This window comes from Nothobranchius furzeri, chromosome 9 (genome assembly GCF_043380555.1).
Source record: "Nothobranchius furzeri strain GRZ-AD chromosome 9, NfurGRZ-RIMD1, whole genome shotgun sequence".
NCBI lineage: Eukaryota > Metazoa > Chordata > Actinopteri > Cyprinodontiformes > Nothobranchiidae > Nothobranchius > Nothobranchius furzeri.
Window position 1 is genome coordinate 41,069,529 of NC_091749.1, and position 22,305 is coordinate 41,091,833.

The 22,305-nt window shown below is 40.8% G+C and overlaps 1 protein-coding gene across 2 annotated transcripts; it reads right to left on the reverse strand.

Moving 5' to 3' along the window:
• Positions 1-728: 728 nt before the first annotated feature.
• Positions 729-9,362, reverse strand: LOC139071674 (cell surface A33 antigen-like). 2 transcript variants are annotated; one of them, XM_070554499.1, is made up of 6 exons: positions 9,268-9,362; positions 6,594-6,742; positions 6,296-6,512; positions 4,033-4,191; positions 1,264-1,398; positions 729-1,155 (listed from the first exon to the last, which is right to left on the reverse strand). In XM_070554499.1, the coding sequence occupies exons 1-6, from the start codon at positions 9,314-9,316 to the stop codon at positions 1,022-1,024; spliced, it is 843 nt and encodes a 280-aa protein (XP_070410600.1). In that variant the 5' UTR covers positions 9,317-9,362; the 3' UTR covers positions 729-1,021. The 2 variants fall into 2 exon arrangements, with proteins under 2 accessions (XP_070410600.1, XP_070410601.1); XM_070554500.1 differs by having other exon boundaries at positions 6,594-6,739; positions 9,268-9,355.
• Positions 9,363-22,305: the final 12,943 nt, after the last annotated feature.

The following is a 22,305-nucleotide window of genomic DNA, read 5'->3' on the forward strand; positions in this document are numbered from 1 at the left end:
GACACCGCCACCACCATGTTTCACTGTAGGCACCATCCATTTCTCTTTGAAATCCTCACCTTTACAATATCATACAGTTTTGAAACCTATAGTTCCAAAAACAGTGATATTTGTTTCATCACTCCAGAGTCTAGAGTCCCAGTAGTGGATGGCCTGGACGTCTCTGTAAGATGGTTGCACTTCCATCTTTCTTAAATGTTTGTATCCCTTTTGCTACAGTCTTTTGACTGATATGACATCTTTGCTGATCTTCTTGTAGCCCTCACCTTTTTTGTGTAAAGAAATTATTTCCTTTCTTAGACTTTGTGACATTTCTCTTTCACGTGGAGCCATTGCTGACAGCATGAAATGGGAAGGGCTTTTCTTTGTAAACTAATGCCCTATTACAGTTACCTGTCTGCTGGACACCTCCTAGATGAGTCATTAGATTTATCTGTGGTTGAATGCCTGTTAATTTCAATTTTGTAGTCTTAAGTAAGTACATTTTATTTATATAGCACTTATCACAGACAAAGAATCACAAAGTGCTTCACATAGTTCAAAAGAAATTAAAACAAAGTCATAAAATCATAATGGTCTCAAAACAGAATTAGATTAACATCCGAAAAAAATCAGTCATAAAATGATATTTCATAAACAGACGAAAGATTAAAAATTTGAGTTAAATATAAGAAAATAAAAGGTGTGGCTTTTCTCATAAGACTACAATTATAGACTCATAAGACTCATTTTTGCAATATGGGCTTGGATGGATTTATTAGGAAAAATCACTTTTTTGTGTGCGCAAATTAATAAATCTAGTTTACAATCAATGGCCCACATTTGTGGGAGTGTTTATGGTGTCTCATAGAACATGATGATCCTGAAAGGAAACTCAAGGTTTTCTGATGATGTAGTCAGGTGTACTCATTTATGCTGAGCACTGTATCTTGATTGGGGGTCCTATTGGCCGCTGCCTATAGGTCTCATCCTTTGGCTTATCTGTGCTCATGAGAGGTGTGTTTAGTTATTTTATTCACATTCAAGATTCCCCTCTACATATTGCTCTTTTTCCTTCTTCATTTTTTCTCCAACAACAAAAAATAGTTGTGATGACTAGGAGGAGCCCAATCAAAGAGGACACAATTTTAACTGTAAAACCAACAGGTATGGAGGCTGATGGAGAAAACAGAAATGAATTCAGACAAGAATGAATACCACAACATTTTTAAATAACCACAGACTGCTGTGATGATTTAATGACTGAAAAACAATAAAACCTACCAAATGGATTTATCTTGCCTTGCGTGACTGTAAGGGTCAGAATGCAGGTAGTTGAGTTGATCGAGTTGCTGGACGTGCAGTTGTAGTATCCTGAGGTGGTTGCAGAAATATTAAACAAAAACAGAACGCCTTCATCTGAAAAACAACAATTAAGGTGTTGAGGCCCTATCAGAATTTTATTATTATAGGTCAAAATGATCATAAAGCATCAGAGGAGTTTAACAATACACCTTTAATGTGACTCTTTATAAACTTTTTGCCACACTTGAAAGAGTAAGAAAGAAAAGACATTACATTTCGTACATTTAAAAGGCATCAATCAGTCTTAAAAATAAGTTTGTTGACATGAGAGGAAAGACCAAGTTCACCTATTTTTTTCTAATACATCTGCAGTGGTCTCTAGGATAAATGTTTCCCTGGTCTGGCACTTCTGTTTCAGACCTATTCAGGGGCCTAGTGGTAGAGTGTCCGCAGCTGGGACTGAAAGATCGGTGTTCAAATCCCGGTCGGGTTATACCAAAGACTTGAAAAATTGGACCCAATGCCTCCCTATTTGACACAGCTTTAAGAGGTTGGATTGGGGGGTTAAACCACCAAATAGTTCCCAAGTGCACTCACAGCTGCAGCTCATGAGGGTGGGTCAAATGCAGAGATGTGATTTCACCAGTGTGTGATGATGACTAATTGGACTTTAGAAGGTAGCCGGATCGGAGAGTAGCAGTAACGGCAGGATTTGGACTCTTGTTTCCTGAATTTCTGACATCTTGCCTCTGATTGGCTAAAAGCTAAGCAACAGTTTTCTCTGCAACACTGACGTTTTACCACCTCAAATAACTCAAGCCTGAAGGAGTTGTGCTGTGCGGTAAAGTTGCTAATGCTAATAGTTAACTTCTACTAGCCAAGATGTGCTCTGCTCTCTTCTGGACACTAAATTCACACAACCTTCCCCATCATGAGACAGCATAGGTAAATCCCTGAAGGCTAGTGTTACAGTGTGACAAAGATCTGAGTGGCTTTTTATGACCCAAGTGTTATTTATTTATTTTTGTCTTTTTTCTATTGGCAGCTAACGCAGGAAGTAGGGATAGAAGAGTATTTTCACTTCCGGTCTGCTTGTGCAACTCAGAGTGGCCGATCAGATTTCCAAAATAACAAATAAAAACATTTAAGGAGCAAGCTGACTAATGTAGCTTCTGGAAATGGTCTGTTTTTCAATCTACAGGTCACCTCTTCAGTATCGGGTCATTTGGAGACATAAGTCTTAACTGGTGCTTTAATCTGCAAGAAGATACTGTTGCTTCAAGGTCCTTCCTGGCTCACTCTTATCTAAGACTGGTTTTTATTCACAGCACGAGACAGATGAACTTTCAACAATTAAATCATATGATGAACAAGATGAGTAAATAATCATTTGGTTGAATGAACAATAATGGTTGAAGAATAATAACAATGTTTTGGTTAATCTGTGCTTAAATTACTGTGGTTGAAATGAATATTAATATGTTAGGTTCAGTTAGATTTACCAAGTGAATTACTATCTGCTGACAGCTCACACACTCAGACACGTGATGATGACAAGGTTAAGCTAATATCCTGACACATTGCTTTCTGTTCCACCAATCACAACTCCTGTATCTGGCGCGAGGTGTGCTTTCTGAGGCTTGTTGGTATAACTCTTTCTACATGTCAAATTCTGATTTGCTATTAAATCAAAATATGACGATTATGAAAACAGAGCTCACTTCACCGTGAGTCAGTTCTAGTTCTTGTGAGTTCTTGAGAAAGCTACGGACCGGCCATCCAGGGCAAAAATCTCTTTAACCCAGAGCACCTTTTGACAAGCTGTCAAAAACCTGTTGCATGCTACAGCTGACTGCAAACGGTTAATTCAGAACAAAGCTGAACCAACTTCAACTCCTTAAGAGTTATTCCTAAGACGCAAACAACTGTCATGACCTGCAGACATCTCGAGACCGGTCTAGTCGGCACTGTGGTTTCTCCTACGGACTTAGGTACCTCTGGGGTCCCCGGATCTCAACACATTCTGGATCTACCACGGGGGTCTTCGAGGGTACGTAGACTCGACAGATTGCGTCTGATGTGGTTTTAGAAACCATCACTATAGTTTTTAGGAGACCAAATTCACTCCGACTCAGAACTCAGTTTCTTCAGATACGAGAGGTTCTGATAACATCACATTCACATTCCATCCATTTAATTCATTCATCACATAAAGTGTCCTAGTTGTCATATTTTAATTGTTTAGAAAATACATTTCTTACTTTTTATAAACTTTTTATAAACTTGACTCTCTTCTTGAATTAATACGAAGTGTCTGACAATCCCTGAATAAACGAGGAATTCTAAATCTTCTGGTTAAACAATCAAAGACCAATCAGACTGGATTTCCATATTTACATGGAAATCCACATCATGTTGGTCAAAGTGTAGTGTAGTATAGTGAGCTTTAAAAGCACCCAAAATACATACGTATAATACTCCTACACTAAGAAACTAAGCATATCAAAGGCATCATTTGGTTCACAAATTGGTTGTTTTATGTCTTTCCATTCATAATAACTTTTGGAATAATTTTTTCTCTGTTTAGACATGAAGCATAAAATGTAAATAATATTTTTTTAAAACATAAATATTTAAAGAATCTGTAAACTCAGATCAACACAGTCTCAGCTCCATGTAAACAATAAAAACACCAGAGACTAATGTCAAAATGTCATTATAATTTTCTAAGATCATTACAGGACGTACTGTCAGTGGTCCCAGGGTCCAGACTATGAGGGATGTTGTGCCGGAAATGCCACGTGTAAGTAGGAGCAGGGAATCCCTCCTCAGACACACAGGTGAGGTTGATATTTTCACCATACTCTGCCTTTCCCTGGATCTTGCAGATGGGTGGAGATGGAGCCACTTATGAAACAAAAAGAAGTTAAGCAAGACTGTTCGTATAATTATTTTGGTATGGAACATGGTTATGATTTTCTTTTTTTCTTCGTTTTACTTTAACAAACTGTTGTTGAGAACTGCTGGTAAAATATTTTCAGTTAAAGGTAACGCAAATGTCCTACCTGAAAATATCTTGTTTGGTAAACCACTCTTTTTTTAGATGTTGTTATTTTTTTAACATGGATAGTCAAATACATAAAGCTGCATATATAGGGGGTAAATAAGTATTTGACAACCACCAATTGTTCAATTTTTTATCATAGGTACACTTTCACTGTGAGAGGCAGCAGTAGCTCAGGAGGTAGAGCGGATTGTCCCTGCAGTCAGAGGGTTAAGATCACTTCTACTGTTGTGTCCTTGGGCAAGACACTTAAAGGCTGGTTTATGCTTAACATGTCCGCGAGGTTTGCACGGCTCCGCGTGGCAAAATTGCGTCATTTTAACAACCACGCCCCTCCACCGCACCTCCCCATGGCCCAAACTTTCCGCACCGCGCACCTAGGAGATTTTCTAACCACGTGGATGGTCGAACGTGGAAATACATGGCGGACTGGCAAGAACTAGTATGGCAGAGGTTCGTAAATACAGACATTTGTATGATTCAGCTCTCAGAGATCACCATGATCAACATGTTGTTAATAATTCTTGGAGAGAAATAGCTCGCACTGTCGGAAAAGACGAGGACGCTGTTAAAAGATGCTGGAATGCCATGTTGTAAACAGTAATTTCTACTTCTACTACGGTTTAGTGTTGGATGCATGCCGTAGAACTCCATGCTGTCCCGTTCAGTTTGGGAGAATATTGGCTCACTGCAGAGACAAGCCACACGAACCATAAACGCTGCAAGTTGTGAAGCGTGTTCCATCCGCGAGCCGCATCACCAAGCGGAAAGTGAATGCGTCAAGCATAAACCAAGCTTGACCCACCTTGCCTGCGGTGGTCAGAAGGACCGGTGTTGCTTGTGCTCAGCAGCCTCTCTTCTGTCAGTGTGCCCCAGGGCAGTTTTGCCTACAATGTAGCTCTTCACCACTCGGATGTGAATGTGTGTGTGAATGGATGAATGATACACTGTAGTGTGATGTGCTTTGGAGTCCTCTGACTCTGAAAGGTGCTATACAAGTGAGAGTCATTCAATTCAGTTCAATTCAATTCAAAAATACTTTATTAATCCCAGAGGGAAATTGATAAAAAACAGGAAGTCACATTAGATAATTTTTAAATAATGTATTTGTAAAATGGTGCAGAAAATAAGTATTTAGCTCCTATAAACAAGCAAGAATTCTGGCCCTGACAGACCTGTTTCATCTTCTTTAAGAAGCTCTTCTGTCTTCCACTCGTTACCTGTATTAATGGCACCTGTTTGAACTTGTTATCTATATAACAGATACCTGTCCACAACATTAAACAGCGAGACTTAAACTTCCACCTTGGCCAAGACCAAAGAGCAGTCCATAGACACCAGGGACAGGATTGTACATCTGCACAAGACTGGGATGAGCCAGTCTACAATCAAAGATCTAAATGGTCAATGGTTTTTTTGTATAGTGCCATCTTAGGGTTCTAAAACCCCCCAAAGCGCTTCACACAATCTGGCATCCACCCATTGAAAACTTTGACCTCTCTTATTGCCAACCAAGTTTACATTATATTGAGGTGAACTTTTGTTACTGACCAAGTACCTTATTTTCTGCACTGTTATACAAATACATTCTTTAAAAATCATTCAATATAATTTCCTGGATTTTTTACATTCTGTCTCTCACAGCTGAAATGTTCTTATGATGAAAATTACAGATCTCTATGATCTTTTTAAGTGGGACAACTTGCACAATCAGCAGCTGCCAAATACTTTTCTTGTCCCACTGAACATCAATTCAAAGAGAGCTGTGTTGGACAATTTGGTCCTACTCCTTTCTGCTCTGTTCAGAAATCCAATTTCACTTTTGTCCTCCTGTTCAGTTTTCTTTACACAAACTCATATAAATATACTGTATATACTTGTGTACACATTGTTTCAAGGTATTAACAAACATAAATATAAACATGATTTATATTAAAGGAAAGTTACCCAGAACAATCAATTGTGCAGTGTCGACAGGTTGGCCCATGTAATCATGTGGAATTTGGATACGACACTTATAATCTGCATTGTCTTGTACTGAGACGGATTTAAGCTGGAGGTCAGCTTTCCCAGCAGCAAAGTTCAGATCCAAAGATGCTCGGCCTTTGTACATTTGTGTGACGTCAGTTTCTCTAGTGGGATAATAGTAGGCGAGAATGACAGTCTGTGCAGAAGGAAAAATTTAGATTTATACATGCATTCATATATGAATAAATATTGCAAATACAGCTGTTTAGACACTGACCTTCCCAGCAGACCATGTGATGATGACTTGTTTTGGGCTAGTTATGGTGCTTTTAAATGTGCAGGGAATTGTGATGTCATCACCTCTGGTCACGTTGTAAACAGGGTCAGGGATGTTAACAGTGATGGAGGCCACATATGACCACGCTGCTAGATTGAAACAATGTAAAGATTTACATGAGTTAAAACTGAAACTGAATGTGAAAGGGTTTGGAAAGGCAATAGAGGCTATTTGAGCTTGGTTTCACCACCATGCCAACACACTCTTCATTTTGAACAGCAAAGGTTTTATCTTGTTCTGAACATGACAGTTAATCACCTTCTTCAGCTGAAAGTGTCTCTAAAGCAACATTTGACTTTTCTTTTCTTTTGTCTCAATTTCTGTTGAGACATTCAAATGGTAGGGTCAGAATTTGGCGTAAACAGAATGAGAACATGGATCATCATGCCTTGTTACCACTGTGCAGGCTGGTGGTGTGGGAGATGTTTTTTTGGCACACTTTAGGCCCCTTGGCGGCAATTTGGCATAGTTTAAATGCCACGGGCTACCTGAGCATTGTTACTGACCATGTCCATCCCTTCACGGCCACCATGTACCCATCCTCTGATGGCTACTTCCAGCAGGATAATGCACAATGTCATTAAGCTCCAATCATTTCAAATTGGTTTCTTGAACATGACAATGAGTTCACTGTACTACAACGGCCTCCACAGTCACCAGACCGATAGAGCATCTTTGGGATGTGTTGGAATGGGAGCTTCGTGCCCTGGATGTGCATCCCACACATCTCCATCAACTGCAAGATGCTATCCTATCAACATGGGCCAACATTTCTAAAGAACATAAACCCAGTGTTGTGCCATCAAAATAAATATTTGATTCCTATTTCTTTTAATTTAACTTTAAAAGAAAAAAACCTGTACCTTCATTCTGCACACTGCTAAGTGCCCCGTGGAGGTAATTTGTTTTTTAAACATAGCTTTTTATTAAATAGTTCCATATGCAGCCTTTAACACAAATTTAGCAGTACAACTCAATAGTTTGATTCTCTGTCATGTGGCTCAAGGCAACTGTATACATTTGATGCTGGCCATAATCAAATTTGTTCTGGACTACATCAGTTCTTTTTATTTCATTTCTCATCATTTACAATTAGAAACTTGAGGAAATTAAATTTTTTAAAATAAAATAAAAAGTCTCAGAAGAAATTTACCAGGACATGATCTAGTTCTACGAGGTATGTGTTATTACGGTGCGTATAATTGGCTCCCCTGTCAGGTATAGGGATCTGGACCCAAAAGCAAGGCTGGAGAATGAGAAGGTAAAAGGCAAACGTCCTTTGTTAAGGCAGAGGTCAAAAAGCAGGTAAATATTCCAACAAGCAAATCCAAGTTAGCTGGCAAAAAGAGCAAAAACGAATGCACCAAAACTACGTCAAAAATACTGAGAGCAAACACTAATCACGGCTGGAGCGAAGAGCTAGAAGACAACAACGAACTGGCAACTGAAAAGGAGAACAGAGAGAGGTTAAATACAAGTGAACACAGCTGGGATGAATCTGGTTAACGAAGGACAGGAAGTGACACAGAGGACCGAGGAGGATGCCAAAGTAAAACAGGAAACAAAGAGCTGGGCTCCTGGCAGGGTGTGACATCCCCGGTGCCATCAGAGCTATAATTTAAACTACTAATAGCACAGAGTCTTTATAATGTCCTCTTGTGTTTGGATTTGTTATAAAGTCAGTTCAGATCCAAGGTAACACTTTACAGTCAGGGATGCAAAATTGTGCTTCGTTACTAGGGAACGACTTAGGGGGTAATGAGTAATGAAGCAGGGAAGAATAGTTAACCAGTAGTTACCGGTAAACACCCAGCAGTCTTTTTCGGGGACTAATAGGTTGTTATCTATTTGTGCTTTGTTACTAGGGAACAACTTAAAGGGTACTGAGTAATGAAGCGGGGATGAATAGGTAGTTTTAGAGAGTTTTCACATGTTCATTTCAAAGTTTATAAATGTAAAAGTTCATTTTTGTGTACTTTCCTGATTATTTAAAAAAGCACCCTAAACATTGAACATTTTGTTGGTGATTGATTTGAGCCAGGTAACACTGTAACCTGCAGGATTTAGGCCACCCATCTCTGGAAAATTACCACACTTCTTAAGTACCTAGTAGGTACAGATTAGTTCCTCAGTAGGTACTTGGGAGGAGGCTTCACTTTCCATCATCTCGAGACGGACAGATGCTGAGGAAGGACGACGAAGTGACAGACGAGTGAAATCAAGATGAAACTGTGATGTTAAATCACTGTGATGTTGCAAATGATCTGCATCCTTCATGAAGTTTACAAAAGAGAGTCCACAGGCACTACATTCAATTGGGATTCGTTCCTTATTGCGTTCATAGATAATTATCTATTAGTCCCTGAAAAAGACTGCTGGGTGTTTACCAGTAAGTATTGGTTAACCACCTATTAGACCCTGAAAAAAGACTGATGAGCATTTTCACCAGAAACTACTGGTTAACTACCTATAATCGTCCATGCTTCATTACTCACTACCCCCTAAGTCGTTCCCTAGTAACGAAGCACAGTTTTGCGTAGCTTTTTGTAAAGTGTTACCCCAATCATGTTGGAATATCACAGTAAATTAGGATAAAGCAGGCAGAAAGACTCACCCACACAGAACAGGACAGCCAAAACCCTCTTCTCCATGGCCATCATCATTTATCAAATGGATCCGTTATTGCTGGTGTTCTTGTCCCTGTTTTCCTGTTCCTCTTTTTTGTTTCACATGTTGTTCCTTCTGTTTTTTATGAAATCAAATAAAACTTCCTTGAATGTAATTTTGTGTCTTCACATTATAATGGAAAGGAAGAAAACAATTAGTAAGGTATTCTATTTCCTAAGCCTGACTTTTTCCCTTGACTTCATGAAACAAATAAAAGCAAATTCATTGATAAAAAAGAGAAAAAGGGAACAGCATCCTCTATTGACCATATCAAACATTACAAGAAATAAACTCTCAGGGCTGCTTAAATTAAAGCTGTTGGCTGTAATCCACTTACTTAGTTTTACATGTTTTAAGCGTGAGAAATAATCAAAATCAGATTTTTGAAAGCTCTTATATAGATGTTTATTTCTCATTTTGCTTCATCTTTTGGCTGTTCCCTTCAGGGATCGCCAGCACATCATGTCATCATTTAATCCTCTGCATCCTCTACCTCATTGCTCTAGCAATTATTTTGAAGCACATTACACATAGGTTACATGTAGGGCTGACTCATTTTGTAGTCCATGTAGTCCATTATAGTTCATTCTGTTGACTTGATGTTTCACTGCCAGTGTAAGAGGTCTTTCATGGATTATTATTCCTCTTAACCACCTGGAGGTCTTCATTCTGGAAGCTAAATGTCTGTAGAAACACCACTGTCAATAAACCAGCTGAGTATTTGTCAAAATACAACCAGAAGGAAGCAGCTTCAAGTTCAAGTCTTACATCTTTTATAACGTGCAAATACCGTTCATATTTTTGACAAAAAATAATAATGTAGTCCCAAACAATTTATATTTTAAATCACATAAGGATCATGGACACAGCTTTTTTTTTTTGTAAAAAAGACAATGATATTAACGATTGAGGGTAAAAGCTCTGTAAATCAAATAATGTCCGCATTATTGTGTCTATCCTGCCTTTTAAAAACGTCTGCACAAGTTTATGTTTTCTTTTATTATGTATACTGTATGGCATGCTATAAAATTAGTTTGGATGAAAGCAAAACAAGTAAATAAAGTTTAATTATATAGAACCTTTCACAGAAAAAAATCACAAAGAGCCTGACGAAGAACAACAAAATCAAAATGTGATCAAAAGACAAAACATATAACAACAATAATAAAGAAACTTAAAAAGATCAAAAACAAATGAATAAAGATAATAAAAAAGGAATGTAAATGTTTTACACCAATAAAAAACATTTTTAAATGACAGGGTTTTTGGCTGCGTCTAGACTGTACCGTAATTTCCGGACTATAGAGCGCACCTCATTGTTGTCACGTTTAGGAGAGTAGGACCCAAATTGCAAAACCCAGGATGACACGAGGCAGGAGTTGAAATAAAGAAAATCCTTTTATTGTAGGATGTGTCCAAAATAAAGAATAAATCCAAGAACAGGGAAGGAGCCAAAATCCAAGAATCCAGGGAGTCAAACACCAGAGGAACGAGCAGACCGACAGGACTAATAACGCTGACAAACAACAATGGACCGACAAGAACAATGAGACAAGGAGGGCTTATATAGACAGGGAGGAGCAATTAGGGAAACAGGAAGCAGGTGTGTGGAGTGAGGCTGGAGGGAAGGCAGGTGACAACAATTATCTGGATGGGGAAGAGAACCAGTGGAAGGCAGATAAACCTAACATTATGTAAAACACAAAACTAAACCTAAAGACTAAGGGAAGAACTCACACAAACACATACACATACTGAGACACACAAACTATGAACTGGGGAACAAGAGGCTGTGGCTATAACTTAAGACACACAACAGAGATGCAGACAAAGGACACATGAGGGCGCTAAGAGAACACAAAAGGGAATCCAGAGAGGGATGGAGAAACATTAGGAGACACATGGGGAAAGACGCAGACAAAGGACACATGAGGGCGCCATGAAACACAAAAGGAGAAACTGGAGTGGGAACTGGAGGGCTGGGGAACAAAGGGACACAGAACATGACAGTACCCCCCCCTCAAGGGCGGATACCAGACGCACAAAACCAGAACAAGACAAAAACAGAAACAAAAGACAAAGACAAAACAGGACACGAGAGACCACAGGGCGGGAGAGGAGGGCCCGGACAAAAAACAACCCACAAGAGTGGGCGAGGAGGGTCCAGGGACCAGGGGACTCTGGGGGGCCGGCGACGGGGAACCAGGAGACGGGACCAGAGGAGTCTAGGGGGCCGGCGACGGGGAACCAGGAGACGGGACCGGAGAAGTCTAGGGGGCCGGCGACGGGGAACCAGGAGACGGGACCAGAGGAGTCTAGGGGGCCGGCGACGGGGAACCAGGAGACGGGACCAGAGGAGTCTAGGGGGCCGGCGACGGGGAACCAGGAGACGGGACCAGAGGAGTCTAGGGGGCCGGCAACAGGGAACCAGGAGACGGGACCAGAGGAGTCATGGGGGCCGGCGACGGGGAACCAGGAGGCGGGACCTGAGAAGTCTAGGGGACCGGCGAAGGATCTCTGGAGATGGGGATTGTGACTGGAACACTTGCATCTGGGAGACTGGAAGATTTGAGACTGGAAGACTTGAGACTGGGGAGAGTGGGACACTTGAGACTGGGGAGAGTGGGACACTTGAGACTGGGGAGAGTGGGACACTTGAGACTGGGGAGAGTGGGACACTTGAGACTGGGGACATGGACATGGAGACGTCCACTTCAGAGCAGGGGCTCGAGATGTCCACTTCAGAGCAGGGGCTCGAGACGTCCACTTCAGAGCAGGGGCCCGAGACGTCCACTTCAGAGCAGGGGCCCGAGACGTCCACTTCAGAGCAGGGGCCTGAGATGGGAGGCGTCAACCTCTGGACCGGGGGCTCGTGGACGGGCTGGACGGGGGGCTCGTGGACGGGCTGGGCCGGGGGGCTTGTGGACAGGCTGGGCCGGGGCCTCGTGGACAGGCTGGGCCGGGGGGCTCGTGGACAGGCTGGGCCAGAGCCTCGTGGACAGGCTGGGCCGGAGCCTCGTGGACAGGCTGGGCCGGAGCCTCTTGGACAGGCTGGGCCGGAGCCTCTTGGACAGGCTGGGCCGGGACCGGGACCTCTTGGACCTCATCAGTCAAAGCAGGATGCGATGCGTCCTCCGAGACCACCGCCGGAGCAGGATGCGATGTGTCCTCCGAGACCACCGCCGGAGCAGGATGCGATGCGTCCCCCGGGACCACCGCCGGAGCAGGACGCGATGCGTCCCCCGGGACCACCGCCGGAGCAGGACGCGATGCGGCCCTCGGGACCACCGCCGGAGCAGGACGCGATGCGGCCCTCGGGACCACCGCCGGAGCAGGACGCGATGCGACCCTCGGGACCACCGCCGGAGCAGGACGCGATGCGTCCCCCGGGACCACCGCCGAAGAAGGACGCGATGCGTCCCCCGGGACCACCGCCGGAGCAGGATGCGATGCGTCCCCCGGGACCACCGCCGGAGCAGGATGCGATGCGACCCCCGGGACCACCGCCGGAGCAGGATGCGATGCGACCCCCGGGACCACCGCCGGAGCAGGATGCGATGCGACCCTCGGGACCACCGCCGGAGCAGGATGCGATGCGACCCTCGGGACCACCGCCGGAGCAGGATGTGATGCGACCCTCGGGACCACCGCTGGAGCAGGAGCCACCTGAACTGTTGCTGCTTTGGCCCCAGAAGACCTCTGACGGTGGCTGCGGCGACGTCGTCGACGTGGGGAGTCTTGGGTCAACAGAGGTGTGGAGGTGACGCTGGCAGGCACTGAGGATGAAATACAGCCCACCAGAGAGGAAGTGGTGGTGCTGTCGGGACCAGGTGAGGGTGTGGTAGAGCTCTCTGGAACTGGTGGAGGTGTGGTGACACAGATCATAGGAGGTTGAGTTATGGAGACGGCAGGAACAGTTGGAGAAGTGTGGTGGCAGCCCACCGTAGAGGAAGTGGTGGTGCTGTCAGAACCAGGCGGAGATGTGGATGCGTGGTGCTTTTTAGATGCTGAGAAGGCAGCTCTTAATATGGCGCTTGCTGATGGATTATAATCCACAGAGAAGGAGGGAAACTGTGGGCTGCTGCAGGCGTCCAGCAGATCCTCTGCGAAGTCCCAAAACACCAACTCCTGAATTGGATTCTGATCAAAATATAGGCTGGCCCATTGCAGAGCTCTCCCCCTTAGGAGGAACACCAGGTTAATTACCAGATCAATGTCTGGCGTGTCCGTGTCATGAAGCATAACAAAGTCCAGAAGAAAAGTCTTACAGGAGTCCGGGTCGCCGTGGAAGGTGTACATCCGTGGCCGCTGGGTCCTGGTTGGTCGGTCCATTCTGTCACGTTTAGGAGAGTAGGACCCAAATTGCAAAACCCAGGATGACACGAGGCAGGAGTTGAAATAAAGAAAATCCTTTTATTGTAGGATGTGTCCAAAATAAAGAATAAATCCAAGAACAGGGAGGGAGCCAAAATCCAAGAATCCAGGGAGTCAAAAAACACCAGAGGAACGAGCAGACTGACGGGACTAATAACGCTGACAAACAACAATGGACCGACAAGAACAATGAGACAAGGAGGGCTTATATAGACAGGGAGGAGCAATTAGGGAAACAGGAAGCAGGTGTGTGGAGTGAGGCTGGAGGGAAGGCAGGTGACAACAATTATCTGGATGGGGAAGAGAACCAGTGGAGGGCAGATAAACCTAACACTATGTAAAACACAAAACTAAACCTAAAGACTAAGGGAAGAACTCACACAAACACATACACATACTGAGACACACAAACTATGAACTGGGGAACAAGAGGCTGTGGCTATAACTTAAGACACACAACAGAGATGCAGACAAAGGACACATGAGGGCGCTAAGAGAACACAAAAGGGAATCCAGAGAGGGATGGAGAAACATTAGGAGACACATGGGGAAAGACGCAGACAAAGGACACATGAGGGCGCCATGAAACACAAAAGGAGAACCTGGAGTGGGAACTGGAGGGCTGGGGAACAAAGGGACACAGAACATGACAATTGTAAGCCGCACCAGCAAAAAAAAGAGTTTTTTTACACACACACTCGAATACAAGCCGCGTCGCAGCAGCCACATGCGGGTTTCCGGCGCACAGCGCATGTATGGCCATAACATAAGATAGACAGAAAGACACTACACGGAGGTTTTTTGTTGTTTTAATTCAACAAAACAAAATTTAAACACGGGTGAACGTGCCTGCAAGTTTAGAAAAGAAAACAGCACTGATAGCATTCATATTTCTGGATGGTTATGAAATAAAAACAGAACTGACACATTATTACCGGTAATTTGCATGTTTAGAAGAAAAGAACAGCGCTGACACTGCATTAATGAGACCTGGATGATTAGAAAACAAAAACTGCACACAAAACATGCCTGGTTAGTAAATAAAACACACTTGCCTACCAGAAAAAGTCATTCGCTGTCATCTTTCTCTTGCGCACTAAAGCATTAAAGTCCTCTTCTTCAGTGTCGGAGTTGAACAGCCTCATAAGAGCTTCGTCACATACCTTTTCTGTGGCGATGTCAGTGTCGCTGTCCATGTTGCTGTCATCATCCCCGGGTAAAGCAGGCTTGAATGAGTTCTTCCCGCTGCCGTCTCCAGCGCCGAACCTTGGATTCATTCTTTCTTTCTTTCTTTCTTTCTTTCTTTATTGAACATGCATGCAAATCAATAGACAACCCAAAGCATTCAAAAAGTATCCAAAAAGAAACCCACACATATGTATATGCATATATACACATACACACATACATACATACATACATACATACATATATATATATATATATATATATATATATATATATATATATATATATATATATATATATATATATATATATATATATATATATATATACATATATATACATACATATACACATGTAGAACATGTTCAATGGGAAGGGAACGAAGCTCTGGTAGCTTATATAATCCCCCCCAAATCAAATTTCAAGAAAGACAAAACAAAAAATATATATATTTTCCCTACACTGAGTGTCATTGCCATTTTCCTATAACATGTTTTATCCTCAATCACACAAACCAAATTTACATTTTCTCATGTTACAACCCCCCCGCCATGTTCACAGCTCCCAGTTCACCAACAATAAACAATTACAATCAAATGCAACACCCTTACAACTTTTCCTCCTCCTCCATGTAATTAATTAGTATAATTTTTTTATACTTCTCTTTAAACTTATGCAATGAGGGACTTTGCTTTAGATCCTCACTTAGCTTATTCCAAACTCTTACACCCGTAACAGAAATACAAAATGACTTTATTGTTGTTCTAAAATATGTATGCCTAAAGTTAAGTTTGTATCTGAAATTATATACGGTATCTGGTTTTATAAATAGCATTAATAATTTGTGTGGTAATAATTTCCTATGCACTTTAAACATGAATGTCGCTGCATATAGCTGAATTAAATCTTTAAATTTTAGTATTTTAGAATATATAAATAACGGATTAGTGTGGTCTCTAAATCTAACATTGTGAACGACTCTCAGGGCTCTTTTCTGTATGATAGACAAGGGTACAATAGATGTTTTATAAGTGTTACCCCATACCTCTACACAGTAAATAAGATAGGGATAAATCAATGAATAATAAAGGACATGGAGTGATTTATAATCCAAGTACTGCCGAGCTTTATTCATAATGTAGATGCTTCTCGCAACCTTATTATATACATGTTTAATTTGTGGTTTCCAACTTAATTTATTATCAATTACTATTCCAAGGAACTTATGTTCTGTTACTTGCTCAATTTCACATCCATCTATTTGCAGCTTAACCTCAGTTTTATTAGCCATACCAAACAACATACATTTTGTTTTTGCTATATTTAATGTAAGCTTATTTTTAATAAACCACTCTTTAATTGCGCACATTTCAATTTGGACCATCCTTTCTAACTCGCTAATATTATCTCCTGCACAGAAAATAGTGGTATCATCGGCAAACAAAACAAATGTCAGTGTATTTGTTACATTACTCAAATCATTAATATATAATAAAAATAATTTTGGACCCAACACAGACCCCTGTGGTACTCCACAAACAATGTCCAACCATGTAGATGAACATTCTCCAAATTTCACAAACTGTCTCCTCTGTTGTAGATAGCTTGTCAACCAGCTCAACACTATACCCCTAATCCCATACCTCTCTACCTTTTCAAGTAACATTTTATGATTAACTGTATCAAAAGCCTTTTTTAAATCAATAAATATCCCTAGAACATGTTTCTTCTGATCAATTGACGTTGCAATTTCTTCCACAGAATGCACCAGAGCTAGTGATGTTGAACTATTCGGTCTAAATCCATACTGACAGTCTGAAATTATCTTGTATTTATCCAAAAATATTTCGAGTCGATTATTAAACAATTTTTCAAGAACCTTGGAAAATTGTGGAAGCAATGAAATTGGCCTATAGTTCGTAAATTGATGCTTATCCCCAGTTTTATATATTGGTATAACTTTTGCAACTTTCATTAATTTTGGGAATACACCTGATTGAAAAGACAAATTGCAAATATAAGCAAGTGGTTTTGAAATTCCTTCTATCACCTTTTTTACTGTCATCATGTCAATGCCATGACTGTCAGGTGATGTTTTACCTTTACATGTTTTTACAATTTGTATTATTTCTTGTTACAGCTGAAAGAAACATGGAATGAGGATTAGGTTTGATTTGTTTTAAGAATGGTGTATGCGATGTTGAAGAGCTAGATATGTTTTCTGCCAATGACGGCCCTATATTTACAAAGAATTTATTAAAGCTATCAGCCACATCACCATAATCATGTTTTATAATACTGTTTTCAACAAAATATTTCGGAAATTTATCATTACCTAAATTTGGTCGAACTACATTATTTAATATTTTCCACACTTCTCTAATATCATGTTTAGCATTATTCAAACTTTTATAATAATACTCCTTTTTACATTTTCTTATTATATAGGTAAGCTTATTCTTATATATTTTATATTTATGTTCAGCTTCTGGAGTTTTTTTATTTATAAACAACCTGTACAAATTATTTTTCTTTTTGCAGGCACACTTTATCCCCTTCGTCATCCACGGTTGATTATCCCTTGTGTTTGAGCTACTACATTTTGTTAAGGGACAATTCTTATCATACAATGAAATAAATATTCTTACAAAGGTCTCATAAGCCTTGTCAACATCAGTTTGCTGGTACACTTCCTCCCATGTCTGTCTTATCAATTCGTTCTTGAAGGCATTAGTTGTATTAACTGTTCGTGTGCGTCTGTACCTTATACTATTACCTGGATTATTTTTCCTATAATTATCATCATAAATTATAAAAATGGGTAAGTGGTCAGTAATATCATTAACTAAGAGACCACTTATTATATTATTCTCTATGTTATTTGTTAGTATATTATCAATTAATGTTGCACAGTGTGAAGTTACTCTAGTTGGTTTAGTAATTGTCGGGTAAAGGCTTAAACTATATGCTGTATTAATAAATTCATCTATTTGCTTCAATTTGTTAGGATTTAGGAGATCAATGTTAAAGTCACCACAAATGAAGATTGTCTTCTGAAGTGTTGAATAGGTTCCCTCAAACCATTTTAAAAAGGCATGCATATCAGACCCAGGTGCCCTGTATACACAACTGACAACAATGTTTTTCATATTAGACTTTGATATTTCTATAGATATACACTCTAATAAATTATCAACTGAAAATGACATTTTTTTACAACTTTGTAATTTAAATTCTTATCAACATATAGTGCAACACCTCCTCCACTCTTATTTTGTCTATTAATATAATTGGCTTCATAGCCATCCAATTCAAAGCTAAGGTCACAGTCATCCTTCCGCCATGTTTCTGATATTGCTATTACGCTAAATGTGCCATTGATGTCATCCAAATATTCTTTAATTCTATTAAAATTTGCATAAATACTCCTACTATTAAAGTGAATTATGGAAAACTTGTCTTCAGCCTTTATAAGCTTGTTAAACTGATCATCTGTGTAATACTTGCTACAAGAAGAGATCCTTGAAAGAAAATTATTTTCCAGATCCAAGTCACTTTCCATGTCCATAAAATTGTATTCAGTGTACTGAAAAATCTCAAAATCTGTATCCTGACTAGCCAGATTAACATGATCAGAATTAGTAACTATTGAATCAGTTGATTGTGAGTCCACCATAAGATTTATCTCAGTTTGTATGTCATCATACCTCCATTGGTTTAATACTTGTCCAACTCCTCCATATTCCTGATATGCAACACCTTCGCTTGTTCAGGAGTTCCCTTCAGTTTGATATATATTTTACAGTTTGAAGTCCATGTATGTTGAATTTTTCCTTCTTTTTTGAGGTATCTAGCCTTTCTTGCAATATCTGCGTTCTGTTTTGTGAGATGATCGTTCATGTAGACATTGGTTCCTTTCAGCTTTTTACCTTGTTTGATGAGAGCCATTTTGTGCTTCCTATTGGCAAATCTTATGATCACAGCTTGTTTTTCACTGTTACTCCTTCGAGACAGCAGGTGACATGCTTCAATGTTGCAAGAGTCCACTTCAACAGCCTTTGTCTTGAGGAAGGTTACCACCTGTTGTTCCACAGAAGTACTTTCTTCCTCATCAGGCTGTTGACCATTATTGGTATTAGCTACTGCTCGGGCGTATGTTTGGGGTTTAATCCGTAAACCGCTGACAATGACATCATTTAGTCTGGTGTACTGCTCCAATTCCGCCACTTTTGTCTCTAACAACAACAGACGCTTGTCTTTTTCAGCATTCTGCAGGCGGAGAGTCTTTACTTCCTCCACTAAGTTCAAAATGGTAATCTGCTGCTTTCTGATAGTAGAAATTTCCTCTGTCATAAATTCCAGGGATTTTTTAATGTCATCTCCTTCTTCAGCTGTGATTCCTTTCTTTGGCCCCATGTTGGATCAAGCTGGCACCTGGTATAGCCCAAAAAACCTCTTGCCCACACAGTGGCTGGTAGGTGGATTGAGGCCTGGAGCTTCTGGCTCACCAAGTGGCTGGTAGGTGGATTGTAGCCTGGAGCTTCTGGCTCACCAAGTAGCTGGTAGATGGATTGTGGAAAGGAGCTTCTGGCTCACCCAGTGGCTGGTAGATGGATTGTGGAAAGGAGCTTCTGGCTCACCCAGTGGCTGGTAGCTGGACTGTGGCCTGGAGCTTCTGGCTCACCAAGTGGCTGGTAGCTGGATTGTGGCCTGGAGCTACTGGCTCACCCAGTGGCTGGTAGCTGGACTGTGGCCTGGAGCTTCTGGCTCACCCAGTGGCTGGTAGGTGGATTGTGGCCTGGAGCTTCTGGCTCACCAAGTGGCTGGTAGGTGGATTGTGGCCTGGAGCTTCTGGCTCACCAAGTGGCTGGTAGATGGATTGTGGAAAGGAGCTTCTGGCTCACCCAGTGGCTGGTAGATGGATTGTGGAAAGGAGCTTCTGGCTCACCCAGTGGCTGGTAGCTGGCAAGCATGCCAAGCTTACGTGCGGCAGCACTGTTTCCCTCCTTTGATCGATGGCCTTCAACTTAAATGCGGCAACATATGAACTCATACGTGTAGTTACCATGATGAGGGGGTATGGATTTGAAAAACATTCTTCGTCGTGCCGGCTGCTTGCATGTGCTAAATTAAAATGAGCACTTTCTTCGATTTCCACTTTTGACTTCCACCTGTTTCACTTTCTGCTAAAGCGCCCCCTGGCAGGTGAAGGAAAATCTTCAGTAAAGCCGCATGGTTCAAAGCGTGGGAAAAAGCAGCGACTTATAGTCCAGAAAATACGGTAAATACTATGTATGAGTAATGTGATGGAAGTGGTTACATTTACTGACTAATAAGATGTGATAGTCCATATAAATGTGAATTATCAATCTGACTGGTCTTTGAATATTGGATTTAATATGAACTTTGGTTCTTTGGACTACCAGATAAACACACACAGTTAATATTAATTCAGACAGAACAAATTATGATGAATGCTGGTTGGACAAGATAACAGACAATGAATTAAAGGGTAAGCTTGGATGTTAGAAAAACCTTATTAAGTATCTGAGTGTCTAGGGTTGTAAAATCAGGCTGACTGTATGGTTGAACAAGCTATAGATTATTCATTAAAAGCCATCTGACGCCAGTGTGCAGATGATACCCGTGTTGGCAGCTCTCGGTGGTCCAGAGGAAAGGCAGCCTGGTTGGTGATGTCACTGGATGGATTGACTCCTGGAATCTCAAAGATCGGAGTTCCCTTAGAATTAAAATTTCACCAGCCTTAAGATGCTACCAGGGTCTGCTAGTCAGATGTTCCACGTCTGATGAGTTGTTGCATCTGATGCCAATTGCAAGTGTTGCAAAGAGGCTTTGGCCATGGCCAAAAGAGAGGATGGTCCCTTGTGCTTTGCTTACCCAGTCGGCCAAGTTGGCTGAGAACTGGTTAGTTGAGGAAGTAAACTCTAATTCATAAACTGTTGTTTACAAATTTAGACAAATCAGAATTTGACAAGTTTAAAAGGCATTACCAAAATATCTCAGGCACCCTTTCTTCACTGAGACAATTAAGGAGGTTAAATTTTTAATGTGAAGTAAAATGTTAAACATTTATGTGAAATGAATATATTAACCATTAACAATAATTTGGTAATATGAATGTGTTCATACTGAAAGATCAACATTATTAAATTCAACAAATACTAATCTGGTGTAATCTAGGATCTGAAATAAATCATTACAGGAATAACATTCATGCTAACCCAACATTCATTAATGTAGAGTATTGGACACATTATTAAAATACTTTGGATTTAAACATATTGTCAACAAAATATGATTATATGAAGGCATTTTTTTGAGCCAGGAAAGATAAACATTATTCAAAGAAGATAGATAAGAAGTCCTGCGTCTTTTGCAGCCTTGATGACTTCTGACATAACACAGGATAAGTTAAGAATATCGGGTCATGTTCATAGACTTCATATCAGCACCACGGTGTCAGATTGACCTGTACGAAGAAGTTACGTTTTTGGCCATTTAGATGAAATACATAGCCATTTGGTACGCTAAAAACGAATAAAGGAATTTTATTCAAACGTCGAGTTAGTTGTTAGGGTTCCACATAATGAATTATATTTTCAGTATACCTACGTAATTAAAAAGTCCCCTCCCTTTCAGACACCAGTTCCATGGTATATACTGTTAGGGGCCTTTTCTGCCAGTAATTTGAGCCTTTGAGTCTAAATAATGAATATCAGTGTCATAGGGTGTATGTGTATTTGTTTGTCGGCGTGCTCTGGTTTAGTTTGGCTTACCCTGGTTTCTGACGCTCTGAGGTCAGCAGGAAGGCTGGTTTACCATGTGGTTTGATGGTAATTGTGGCAGCAGTGACTCATGATGAGTCTTTAGTATGGATTTTTAAAAAGATTTGTGCTTTATAAAATGGTACAGCTTCACAACTTTGAAACTCTGACCATCTTAAAGCAGAAAAAAAGCACCGGAATACTTATTAATAACACAGGTAGGTGATATAATAAAGATACAGTTGACTTGTATACACTACTGTGGAAACAAACCCTTTCTGGTACATTAGAGATGGATTTGAGCCCTTAATTTTACAGATGTATTTTAATACTGTCTGATGAAAAACCTAAACTTGTCAGGCATGCTGACCGACGTGCATTTCCTTTAAACTTAAATATTTAATATTTCTTAAATTATTGTCAAAAAGAAACATTTTGAAAACCACAAACAGCTGATTATCACAGATTCTGTGGTTTTCACAAAGCCTCTTTAAATGTTTAGAGGAGACACACGTCGACCAGCATGTCTGATCATTTTAAGTTTTTTGTCAGACAGTATTAAAATGCGTCGGTAATTTTCCAAACGTCTGACATATTTTCACAAACACTGTCTATAGTCTATTGTTCATCCCAATTGT